Source organism: Pundamilia nyererei, unplaced genomic scaffold (assembly GCF_000239375.1).
Source record: "Pundamilia nyererei isolate P.nyererei 1_Seehausen unplaced genomic scaffold, PunNye1.0 scaffold00175, whole genome shotgun sequence".
Lineage (NCBI taxonomy): Eukaryota > Metazoa > Chordata > Actinopteri > Cichliformes > Cichlidae > Pundamilia > Pundamilia nyererei.
The window spans coordinates 113,154-125,930 of record NW_005187576.1 but is presented as its reverse complement, the minus strand read 5'-3'; the positions used below and the strand labels follow the sequence as shown (position 1 = coordinate 125,930).

The window sequence follows — 12,777 nt, the reverse complement described above, 5'->3', positions numbered from 1 at the left end:
TTTTGTAGCCGTTTCTGAGTTTGTTATCTCGTAAAAGTAAGGTAGATAGGCATGAAGTGTATGTACGCCTACAATGGTGATTTAAAAAAAAAAAAATTCTGCTTGATATTATCAGTTGTCATATACAGTAATTTCAACTCCTACGAACAAGATCATTTTTGTATTATGCCCTGATATTTAAAACCTTAGAGGGTGTAGTTTATCTATACTTTATCCCAGTAGGTTCCTGAGAATCCCCATTTCTAGTTGTAACAGGGAACGAGGCCTGACACATCCAGATGCACATCCTCCTCCCTCAGTGAGACTGCAGATTTGGCTCACTCAATCCAAACAACAAGCATCTACCTGTTTCATTCTCCTCTTAGGCTCCACTGGTGTTTTATTTATATAGTCTGTACGATGTGACTGTCACTGGGCAAAATGAATTGTGGATGTGCTTGGCTCTAGCAGCTGTGCGCCACAGGGGGGCAGTGTTTGTTGGAAGATAGCAGGTGAGCTGAATCATGGGTGCATTGAGTTCATACAGGCCTCCAGCTGAGAGGAGGCAGAAGAATATGGTAGCGTCATCATCACATCCATGTAGAACATCCATCATGTTCTGACACGTCTTTGATGTAACACAAAGTGCGTGTTGTCAACATTGCAAAAGCATCATGACAGCACTGCCATCTGATAAACAGCATCGTTTACAACCACACAAATAACCACAGTATGCACACAGATTTTGGTATTTTTAAGAGATGTGGATGAACTTCATATTGAGTCTTTCTCTTGTGCCATCTTCAGGACAAAGGGATCAAAAGTGCACATAAGAAACATCATACAGAGACTGAACACACACATAGTGATTCCTTTAAAGGAAAAATAAAGTGCAGCATTTTAGAAGAAAATTAGCTGTTCCCTCTGTTCTCTGTCAGAAAACATAAATATGCTTAGCCTAGTGATATTTGTCCAGATATGTAATTTCTGCCTCCTGTTTTCTAGGTTCAAAGAGCACGAGGTGTTTTTTCTTCCCACCCCGGCCATCTTTTTCATTCATACACCAACAGGCCTTTAGTGGTGGGAAGCCATACTAGCATTGCCAACAGTTACATGTCCTGCTTCAGGTAATCAATGGGACTGAGGCCTAGGCTGAGGTAAAACTAGTTACTGTCAATCCTGCTTTTACCATTGAATGCAACGAAATGGCAAATCTTGCAAATTCAAATTCATCGACATGCTGACATGCAGTTACACATCACGACTTCAACGGCACAGAGGATGAAGGAGGAAGCTGTGGTAGATCAAACACAAGCAGAGTGTTAGCTCAGTGTTTGACCCATCCGGGTTATGGTTAGGTTTAGGGTAGGAGTCAGGGTTAGGCATTCATCTTTGATTATTAGGGTTAGGGTAGGGAAAGCATTATGCCAGTGGGAGGTCCCCACAAAGATAGCAAACCAGACATTTGTGTGTGCCATTATGTACATAAAGTGTAACAGACCAGTTTAAAAATATCAGTGTGATGATTGGTGTTAAAGATATTTAATAGCTAACGCTCCGTGAATGGACTCATGGTTATGCCTCACCCTATAATAAAACTTGGAAAACCTGCTTACAATTGCAATTTGTTCTTACTCTTATTCTCATCTTATAAACCATTTTTGTTTTCTGAACAGTTAAAACTGTTCAGGCTAAAACTTGGATCTTTTAAAAAGCAACATACACACACAAAAGGAAAATATCTGGATCAAAGCCTTTTCTGTAATCCAGCTCTTAGTCCCTGTTTGACCTGATTAACAGCCACGGTTGTTGAGTCACTGTGTGTGAGTACCATCTGATGACATTAGAAATACAAACATGAATGTCCAGTGACAAAAGCCACTTCCTCCATCTCCAAGGTGTGGATCAGTGGCAGTGGGTGTGTTTGTCACAGGGATTAAATGGTATTGTTTGTTATTTCAGGTTCAGCCCGGTCGTGCGCGTCGTTAGAAACTTCTCCTTCTGACTTCCCCTTCCACGGCGCTGTTTTTGATTTCATCATTATGTTGGGTAGCAAGACAAAACTCAGATACAGATGATACAGATGAGTAACCTGACACATGGAAAATTACCTTGTGAGAAGAGATTGCTAAAAAAAAAAAAGCCCACAGACACACGTCTTTGATGCGATCTGACAAGCTCTTTGGTGAAGAACCATCTGAGATAAACATGCATTATGAAAACCTAAGAGAGAAAGCCGGAAAGAAAATACTTGCAAATGGGCAAACACTGAGGAGCCGAGCTTCAGCAAACACTGAGTGGTGCCCTCCATGAGTCACTCTGGGCAGGCTCATGAAGAGTCTGAGTATATTTTCCAGGTCTAGAATAAACTAAGCAGCCTAATTTACATGTCCAGCCTGGAATCTCCAAAATATCCCTTCTATAGATAACACATGAAAGCAGGGCACACCCAGCGGTTGATACTTTGATGTCTTTGGGTCATCCCCCTTCATCACCTTCAAAGGAAAGACTCAATCAAGCGGGCAAGACCATAAGTTTTAGGGCACAGTGCAAAATTATTTTTATCCCCAACAGGATGTGAAACAGCAGCTCATATGACCCAATTCTTGCCTTCTGATGTCTTCATACTTTGTCCTTGCTACTCCATTATGTTCCTTCCCATGTAGTCCTCCCCCCCAAATGTAATTGTTGTAAAAATCTGTGAACCTCATTTTCTTGTAATGATGCAATCAAAGTTGTGTTTTTTGCTTTTTTATTTAAAGTGCCCCTTTTCACAATGGAAAACATGATACTGAAGGTATGTTTGTATATGTTAACTTGTACTCCAGATTCCTGTGGTTTAGTTTCATGTGGGCTAACTGATGTTCTTTTTTTCTTTGTTTTCCTTTTTTTTTTTTTGGACATGGATATAGAAAAGAGAACAAAAATAACAAACAAACAGACAAAGTGAATTCGCTGCAGAAAACAGACTGGGGACAAATTGCAGAACAAGAATCAGGAAACTGACCTGACTGACTGAAGAGCTGCTGATGCATAAAAACAACAGATGTAAATAGAGTGCTACAATTTAAAAATACAAAAAGTTTGAATTGTCTCATCCAAACTTGCAAATAAAATTGTCATTATTGGGACATTATTGGGTTTTATGGCTCGTGAAGACACAACAGTGCATCTACCAAGTTTTGTCATTAAGTTTCAGCCTACTAGTGTGTTCTTCCAAGTGCTAAATGGTAAACTTATACTTATAATTATTCATCATATATAACTTATAGAATAGAATAGAATAGAATTCAACTTTATTGTCATTGCACATGCACAGGTACAGGGCAACGAAATGCAGTTTGCATCCATCCAGAAGTGCTTTAGTGATATAGATATATTACAATATATATTAGCAATAATATAGATATGTGAGTATATTACAGAAATGGGTCTATTATGGTATGTTATAATGTACACGGTATGAAGTATGTTGTGAATATTCTATAACTATAAGTATGTACAGGCTGTAGTGAGTACAAGCTATGTACAGGATATGAACAGGATATAAATATGAAAAACTATACAGAATATGAAATAAATAACTTTACAGAATCTGAGATATACAGCTATACAGACATGGGAACTATGCAAGTTGTAAACAGTTGTAGGATTAAAGATTATCGAATGTACAGAATGATTATTTACACAGAGCTATACAGTAGTGCAGTTAAGATAAGTGAGGGTGTAGATAGTTTCTACAGAGGCTATATAAAGTGCTATATATGAGTGAATGTGTAAATGTGCTGTGTTGGATTGACATCTAGTCATTTTTCAGGTCATTTGACTGCAGTGAACTCTCTGTCTTGTTCATGAAATCAGTTAGATTATCTGGGCTTTGTGACATGGCACATTATCCCACTGGACGCAGCCCTCAGAGGAGCACATAGTGGTAAAAAGTGGATGGACATGGTCACCAATAATGTTCAGACAGGTCATCACCTTTAAACGATGCTCTCCTGGTATTAAGGGGCCAAAAGTGTGCAAAGAGAATATCCTCCACACCATTAGACCATCATCTGCTTCCTTTTCTGATGACCTCAAAGCAGGATGGATCCATGGTTTCATGTTGTTTACACCCACCATCCAAATGTCACAGCAGAAACTAAAACTAACCTGGCTGCATTTTTGTTTTGGTGTAGCCTCAGTTTCCTGTTCTTAGCTGGCAGGAGTGGCACCAAGTGCGGCCTTCTGCTGCTGTAGCCCATCTCCTTCAAGGTTTGACGTCTTGTGCATTCAGAGATGCTCTTCGGCATACACTGATTGTGGTGGGTGGTTGTTTGAGTTATTTTTGCTTTACTATTAGCTTGAAGCAGTCCAACCACTCACCACCAGCAGTGCATTTTCATCCAGAGAACTACCACAAACAGGATATTTTTCTCTTTATTGTCTCTAGTGCATTTTTCATGGTAATATCAATTGTTGAGTTGACCCATTTCAGCCTGGACTGAAGCCGTAAACCAGCAGACCTTTACTTCAGACATTAGTATCCACATCACATCCAGCATTAGTCTGGAGGGATGCTGGAGAACAAATTATACAACATGACTTGTAAAAGAGGATGCTGATATCATCGTGATGTGATATGTTATCAGTATGCAGCTAACAAGCGACATGGCTGCTGACAGGTACTGTAAGAGGGATGGCAGCAGGAAATAATGCAGCTCGTCTGCAGAGCAGTGACAGCAGTACTGAAATATTTATCACTGTTTCCATTTCACATGCTCCAATTGTCCTGTATCCCTGTCTGAGAAATGGGAGGATACAAACAAAAGCTGGAAGAAAAGAAGAAAGTAGGAAAACTGTTTGCGTGAAGGCAATAAACTACTAAATGAAACAGGACTTCCCAATAGGTACGCATTTACAATTACTTACATTGTAACTACTGACTAGATTTGTCATTTATCTGATTGCTCTGATTAGTTGTTGCTTTTCTCACAAGGGTCCAAAAAGCTATGTTTTGCATGACGGACTACTGGCAGCTAGGACTGTGCCTTAACCCATTATAGTCATTGATGACGTGTTAATATTAGCCCTTTTTATAAACAGTGTCAAAGGGGAGTTAGTAGGTTCTGTGTAACAAACTATCTGGTTGATGCCAGAGAGATAGTTTCCCTTTAAACATCTTACATGGTTAGATTTCAATTATTGCTCAAGTCATGTTACAACTATAACCCCATCTTTGTTGAGAGGACAAAGTAGCCAGAAGCAAGATAAATATGCAGGATGGGGCTATGTCTGCTTAAATGGACTTAAATGGACTAACCATGTGTGATTAGTTTGTGTCTACTGACTTGATAGCTGCGCGCTAGCTTCTGCATAGCAATAACGGTTATCAGCCATGCTAGTATCAACTGCATCCTCATTCTAGCAATCTTGAATATACACAAGAGTTATTTTAGTTTTGTATTTTCTAGTTATTTTTATTTAATTTGAATTTTGGTTTTTATTTGGTTGTTATCAGTGAGTTTCCAGAGTCGATTTCTTGCTTAGTTTTTATTGTTTAAAAATGTTTCTGTTTTATTTTGTTTTGTTTTATAACAATTTAAGTATTATTGCATGCAATGCATATGTCAGAAGCTAAACTAGCAACTAAAATGTTTTTTCACATCTAGTTTTTTCTCAGGAGGTGCACGTCGGATTTACGAGGAAGCATATGGCGCAAGGTTAAAAGGCATTTCCATTTACGTTGTAAGTCACCACGGCATTTCCTGCAGAGATTTAAATCAGGCAGTGCTCCAGCGCTAATGTTTAATAAGGTGGGCGTGGTGAAGAAGAAGAAGAAATAAGTAATCCTAAGAGGTGGGTTGTGTTTGTAACTGCTATATATTGTTGAACCACTTGTGTGAATGCGCATGTGCAGAAATACTTCGGGGTGGTGAGGAGGGGGTGACTTTGGTTCCAGGCCCCAGAAAATCTAGTGCTGTCCCTGGGATAAAGGGGCGGGGAATGAGGAGAAAGAGAGGCAGAGAGACATAGGGACTGACTGCAAGAGAGAGGGCGGAGAATAGAGAGAGAGAGAGAGAGAGCGAGCGAGCGCAGCAGGCAGCAGGCAGCGGTCCGGCACTTGGTCGGTATGTAGCAGCAGCAGCGGAGCTTCTGTCTGGGACTATAGCGAGAAAAAAACGCGCCTTGGGTTGAAAATATTAGTAAGGGGATTAAAATTAAAACTACCCGAGGATGAGACACACGCCGTCCGCCTGAAGGAGACTAAAACACGCCGTTATTCCGCTAATTTACCACCTTTTTTAAACGAAAATGGCGAACGACTCTCCGGCTAAAAGTCTGGTGGACATAGACCTGGCATCCCTGAGGGTGAGTGTGCTTCACAGTGACATTTTCACACTCGCGTTTACCCTCTTTCTCCCTCTGATTTTTTTAACAAAAAAATACAATCACACAGCGAGGCAGTGCTGTTGTTGACACAGCCCTACGGCAGCTTTTCTTTGTCTATATCCGCTGGCATGAGAAGCGAACCGGGCGCAGCCGGCTCCTGCATCGAACGAACCCGCTTGTAATTGCTACGGGGAATCAATTAATCCGCTTCTGCTGTTTGTCTTTTTCTTTTAAATCCAGGATCCTGCTGGGATTTTCGAGCTGGTGGAAGTGGTCGGAAATGGTACATATGGACAAGTCTACAAGGTTGGTCTGAGCCTCCATCTCTCTCCCTGTTTCTCTCAGAGTGTGTGTGTGTGTGTGTGTGTGTGTGTTTAAGCACCATCTGAGAACAAACTGGCGGCGGAAACTGGAGCACAAACATGCATTTATGTATTTTTTCCTCTCTCACGGTCTCAGGAACACGTTTTTATAACATTACCCCCTCCCCTCCTTCACTTGGGACCAGTGCGGTCTGGACTGGATTATCTCTGATAGCGTTTTGACCGCTCTCTCTGCTTTACATCCATTTATTTATTTTAATTATTTCATCTTAATGTTATTCAACGATGCTAACATCATCCCGGTAACGTTAGGCCTATTTTGGTCCTGAAGAGATCCCTCCTCCCTCTTCTCCTCCTCTCCTCATCCACACCCCAGTGAAATATTCCTTGCACAGTGCACGCGTTGCCTCGCACTGACAGGGCCGACCCAATCCGTGCATGACAGGCTTCACCACGCTGACCGACTTGTGCGCCATTGGGTGGGCGGTGTTTCATTGCGCATTTGTGCACACCGTTGCCCGGCAGGCCTTTCTGCTGGAGCGGCCCTGTGCTGCATTAATGGGAGGGGGGAGGAGGTAGGCCTGTTCATCCCATCACACTTAGCGGAAAAGGCATTTGACGGAGACCTGGTACTCTTGCAGCCCAGTTTTCCACCTCCATAGCCTGGCAGAGATGAGCAGCAGAGCAGCGACATCACCCTGTTGTTGTTATTTGGCAAAGCTGAGAGCACAGGGGAAAAAAGGAGGAATGGGTTACAGCTGATGGATCTGCCAGAGCTTCTGTTGAGCTGGCTGCTGGAAAATAGCGTCTCACACACATGCAGCTTTGTATCATATAAAGCTTTTGCATTTCTGAATGTTGCTGTGGTTTGTTTTCAAAATATGTCACATGAATATCATGTAAAACACAAAGCAGGTAAGGCTTGGATGGCTGTGACCTGCAGTCATTTGCAACATCTGACACTTGTGTAGCACAAATTGCAAGTCAAATCTGCAATCCACTCTTATGTTCCTGAAGCTAGAAAATAGTCCCCGTATGTGTATGTTTGTGCGTTTTTTTTCCTTCCCCCTTCTGTGATGCATTCTAGCAATGGCATTGGCCCAGCCCAAATCCTTTTGGAATAACTCCAACTGAATTTCACTGAACAACAAACACCTTGACTGAGATTTGTGGTGCACATGCTCTCTCCACCAGGTTTTTTTGTAGGATTAATTGAAACTGACTTTAGGTTTTGTCGAGCTCTTTTCACACGTGAACACACATGACATTGTCTGAAGTTGTTCTTTCTTACATGTCGCACACAGTGGGAGGAGTGCGTGCCGGTGCTGTGATTTCATTGCTGCAAGTACACCGTTAATTTAAGTGTGCTGCCTCTCTGGTACGCGCAGGAGGCATGACTTTACTTGCTAGCTGTGAACAAACCAGTCTTATCACATGAACTGTTCTTAAATCTGCGCATCTGGACGTCACACAGATTTTAGAGTAGAGAAGTAGGAGGTTATAGTCTGATGGGTGAATGTCTGGGAAAAGTTCGGGGCTGCTATGCATAAGGTAAGCTAGGCAGGGGTTTAATACAGTCAGCTAGCTTAATCAGCTCTTCCTAAGCATTAAATCGTGATTTAATTTGGATGACAGAATTGTTTTTGGACAGTACACAGAGGGAGGGGGTAATTCCGTCATTTAAGTATGACTGCAGCTGTCAGCCAGTGTTTTTGAACTGGATAGTGGCAAGATCTCGAATGACAAAACTAAATTTTTAGGGTTTGCCTTTATTTTGGTGCCCAAAAAGACTTTAAAAAAAGAGTTACATCAGCCTCATAATATGTTTAGTACTGTTGTTATGGAGGTTGTAACATGTGCTAGAAATCGTGACATGAAGAAGATTGAAAATAGATTAAAGTTATACATAAATATAACTTCAAGCAACTTAAAGAAGTCCAGACACTTTTCTTTGCAAGCTCCTTTGACTACGTTGACCTGGATGACTGAGAACATTCACAGACATATACATAAATATGTTCTCCAATCGTAGGCAGTATAAAAAATGGAGGTTGCCTCCCTATCGCAAAAATGAAGTCGGTGCGTAAGTGCCTTAAACCTGCAAGGCCCACTATATGGCGATAGCTGTGGTTGCAAAAAAGGACTTCTGGTCCTGTAGATGTCTGCGGGAAAATATCTTTTTACTTGACCTCCATAAATGTTTCTGAATTTATGGGCTCAGTCACTCATTTCAAATTGAACGGAATAAGTCTATTTTATAACTCTTGGTCAAGCCTGTGTTTTAAAATTAAGGACTGCCTGCTCATTGGCTATAAGTTGTCAGTCACTAGCCGCTCGGCTACTAAGATAAAGAAATGCTTATCTCAAGGCTTCAGTTGGAACCTCAGAATCTAGTGGGTGACATTATTGTAGCCACGTCCATCTTTTATACTGTCCACACCACCTAGTGGTCCTGCAATCCTGAAGTGGATAAGTAGAAAAAAAAGAATGGATGGATATATGCTATGTTGTTTATCTCTAGCTGGTTAACATGCTCCATATGGTAGCAATGGTATGAGATCATGTTAAAGCCTCGATAGAGTCCATCTGGAACACTTACTGTGGACAAAGATTTGCTTTGGCTCTGCTAATGAATACAGTCCTAAAGTGTGAATGGAGACCCATAATAAAGGTTTCTGAAGCCTGATTTTAATAAAATATAATATTCCCATATATTTATATATTGTCAATTTTCATTTATCGGCCATCATAAATGTCAATAAGGTCACATCAGCAAAAGGGTAATATCACCCAATGGTATTGGCTGGGCAGTCTTAGGACTGGCAGTCCAGTCTTATGCAAGCATATTTTGTGAGCTTATGTTCGTCTGACCTCTCGTATTTACACATGTACGTTAGGCATCGGTGTTCACAGTAGAGTACAAGGCTCTACTGCATCTTTGCTTTTGGGGATTACACGAGTCACTGGCAGCACCGAGCGATTCCTCTTATTGAGAGGAGCGTCACTTTGAATTTCTAGTTGTGGATGGCGAGGCCGGCCCTGAGGCGAGCCTCTATAAATGCACGCTCGGTGTGTGCAGCGAAATTTCTCCTTGTAATTATACACAGTGGGTGTGTTTGTTTGGCTGTTTTTGTTTTTTCGGTGCTGCAAGAAAAAGAAGACTGAATGAGATCTCGATTTACTTTGAATTATTATTTTTTGTTTGTTTCTTTGTGGTTGGCGGGGAGTGGAAGGCGACGGTGGCTGTAAACGTTTCATTAGAGCAGGGGACAAGTGGTTTTGGAAATGCTCTGATGCACCGAAGCACAAATTAACCTTGACATTTTGAGTTTAGTTCCTCAGGATTCAATGAATCATAATTACGTGTGCCAACCAGGGTTTGAGTGAAGCTGAGGCTTTTTTTCCCTGTGCTTGTCTGTGCCGCCTGCCTCGCTAACATCTGACCCAAAAACCTATGTGTGTGCCTGTGTGTGTTTGGGTCTGCACATGTGCACTTGATCCTCCACACTTGGCGATTGGTCAGGTTTCCCAGGCTGGCGAGTAGCTGCAGAGCATGACAGAGTGAGGAGTGTTGCAGCTGTGTGCACCGACAACAGCTGTCGGGACAGAGAAATAAAAACAGGAGAGGGAGTAGAGCGGTTGGGGAGAGAAAGACAGAAAAGATGAAATACGCAAGAGAGAAGATTTCACCATTGAGGTACCAAAGTGTTTTAATTTGCTTGTAGAAAATAAAGACGAGGGCCTCAGTGCATCACTCACACCGCTGTGCAAGCCACGTATTATATTGAACATTCCAGACGACAAGTTTGCCTCCACGCGATGGGGTTTCGAGTTTAGCGTAATGTGTAGGTTTCACTGGATTTCTTTGAAATGAAAAGCTGAAACATCTGCAAAAAACATGAAAAGAAACAAATGAATATGCAGAGGTCACAGTGTTTCTGTTTCCATTTAAACAGTGGGAGGTGAGGGAAAAGTTCAATCAAAGCTGAAGAGAGGGGCTGGAGGAAATTTTAAAACTCCGGTGTAAGGCTGCACTCAGCATGTGGGGCTGGGAATCCCCCTCTCTCTGAGGAAATGGTTTAACCCATTTATGACTTTCTGAGCTTTGAGTCTCGCTGCGCTTCTTTCCTTTACTCACTGTTTCAGGCTCACCGGCTCACTCCGTATTACAAAGTTGTAACAAAGTATCCGAGTCGAGTAAACGAATAAGCTTTTTGGCTTTACTCCCCAAAGATGAAGCTTGTTACCTCATTTGTAGAGTGAATGGAAATTTGTGAGGAAGCAGTGAAACAGCGGAAGTCATCAGCATAGTGAGGAGAAGTTGATGGCTGTGCTCTGATGGCTAGATTAGAAAAACCACAGCCCTGTTCCTGTTGTTCTGTCATGTATCCACACGATGTATATCAGAGGTTTCAGATTTATAAAAATTCTGCAATAATATGAGATTTAAAGTGGAGTAGGAGACCACACTGTGGATCATGTTCAGCTTATTATCAACATGCTAGAGGGAGTACAAAATATCAGTTGAAATAACATAATTTCCACAAATGTGGAAAGCCTGGAAATATCCAGTTTTTACATGAGCAATTAGAATTTATACTCTTTAAGGCCTTTACACACCCTTAAGTATTTATTAAAAAGTACAGATGGGCCACAAGATTAAAATGCCCGACAGGCACAGTGGGTAACTTGGCTCATCTTGTTATGGTGCCGTGTTCTGCTGGGAAACCTGGCATTCATGCAGGTGCCACCTTAAGTCATAAATCAAAAAGCAAATTAAACACCCCGCCTCAGTGTGCCTCAAAAATACTGCAAAAACTGCAGGAGGTATACACCATGCAAATGGAGCAGGATACGCTGGGACAAGCCTTATCCATGGAAGACCCGCCCAGCATCCCAACCTCAGAGGATCCAGTGCCCATGAGCCTGGTGTCAGCAGACAGCACAGGATGGATCATCACCACCTCGATGGGTCAGAGCTTATTTACAGGCATTTAGGGGACCTGCACACTGTTGGACAGGTGTGAGTTAAAAAAAAAAGTATTTATTTTTTTTATTTTAATTTTTTATTGTTGTGGCTGATCATTGGAAAATGAGTGAAAACCTAAGGTAATTAGACTTTTATGTTAAAAAAAGACTTGAACTCTAAGTGAATGATTAGAAAGAGATGTGAATAAAATGAAAGCCAGATTGCACAGCAGGCTGTTCTCCTCGTATCAGAGGTGGAATATGTACCGCCTCACCCTGGTGCAGTGTTTTGTAATCATCGTTCTCTAACCTGCCATTTCAGTGGTATGTGAGGATTTTATCTGTAGTGCTTCCAATATATAGTGTACCAGTGGAACTCCAGTGCCAGATATTCTGTGCAGCTAACAAGACCAAGTGTTCCCTGTATTCTGTTTTTGGACGTAGAAGCATCAGCACTACGATTCTCGATTTCACCTGCATCTCATGACCACGTTATGGGGAAAGATGAAACGCATTTAAAGTTATAACATTGATTTATTCCCCAGTAGGAACCATCATGAATGCTGCTACTTGTTTATAATTTGGTTTATTTCACAGGAAGCCAGTGAAAAGAACCAAGTGTAGATGTGATGACACCTTTAGATCTGATTAAATGTTAGGTTGCAGCAATTTTAACAGCTGCAAAAATCAATCCTTTTTTTGATTTGTTGCATTTTGATAATAAAGTCTCTCTGGAGTTTAAGGTAATGCCTGCAAAATGTGCAATACTGTGATATAAAACACTAAATCATCTCACGGCTGAAAGTAAAACAAAAAATCTGTTTAGATAGAACAGATAATAAACCTCCTGTCAAAGCAGTTTCACTTCTTGTGCAAGTCTTCATCCTGACTTTCTAACAGGAAAGATGCTTGTTTTTCTCCTTGCTGATAAAGTGAAGCTGGGTGTGGCTCTCTATCAGCTGCCTGTCATCTGCTGGGTAGAGCACCATTACTGCAAGTGTCTCAGAGGAGATGCACCTCAGCGTATGACCGAATGCATAGCTGATCTGTCAGATACATGGACGTCTAAGTACTCAGGCTCTGTTTCAGGTTTCCTTCAACCTGCTGCAAGTCTACATCAGCATCTGCATCT

General features: G+C 41.5%; 1 protein-coding gene across 1 annotated transcript in view; it reads left to right on the top strand.

Moving 5' to 3' along the window:
- Positions 1-6,056: 6,056 nt before the first annotated feature.
- The window catches only part of LOC102194576 (mitogen-activated protein kinase kinase kinase kinase 4-like), a 106,931-nt gene continuing 100,210 nt past the window's right edge, over positions 6,057-12,777 (top strand). The window contains exons 1-2 of the mRNA XM_013914147.1: positions 6,057-6,333; positions 6,595-6,660. Of these exons, the coding sequence (XP_013769601.1) occupies positions 6,277-6,333; positions 6,595-6,660 (123 nt within the window). The 5' untranslated portion in view covers positions 6,057-6,276. The remainder of the gene's footprint in view (positions 6,334-6,594; positions 6,661-12,777) is intronic.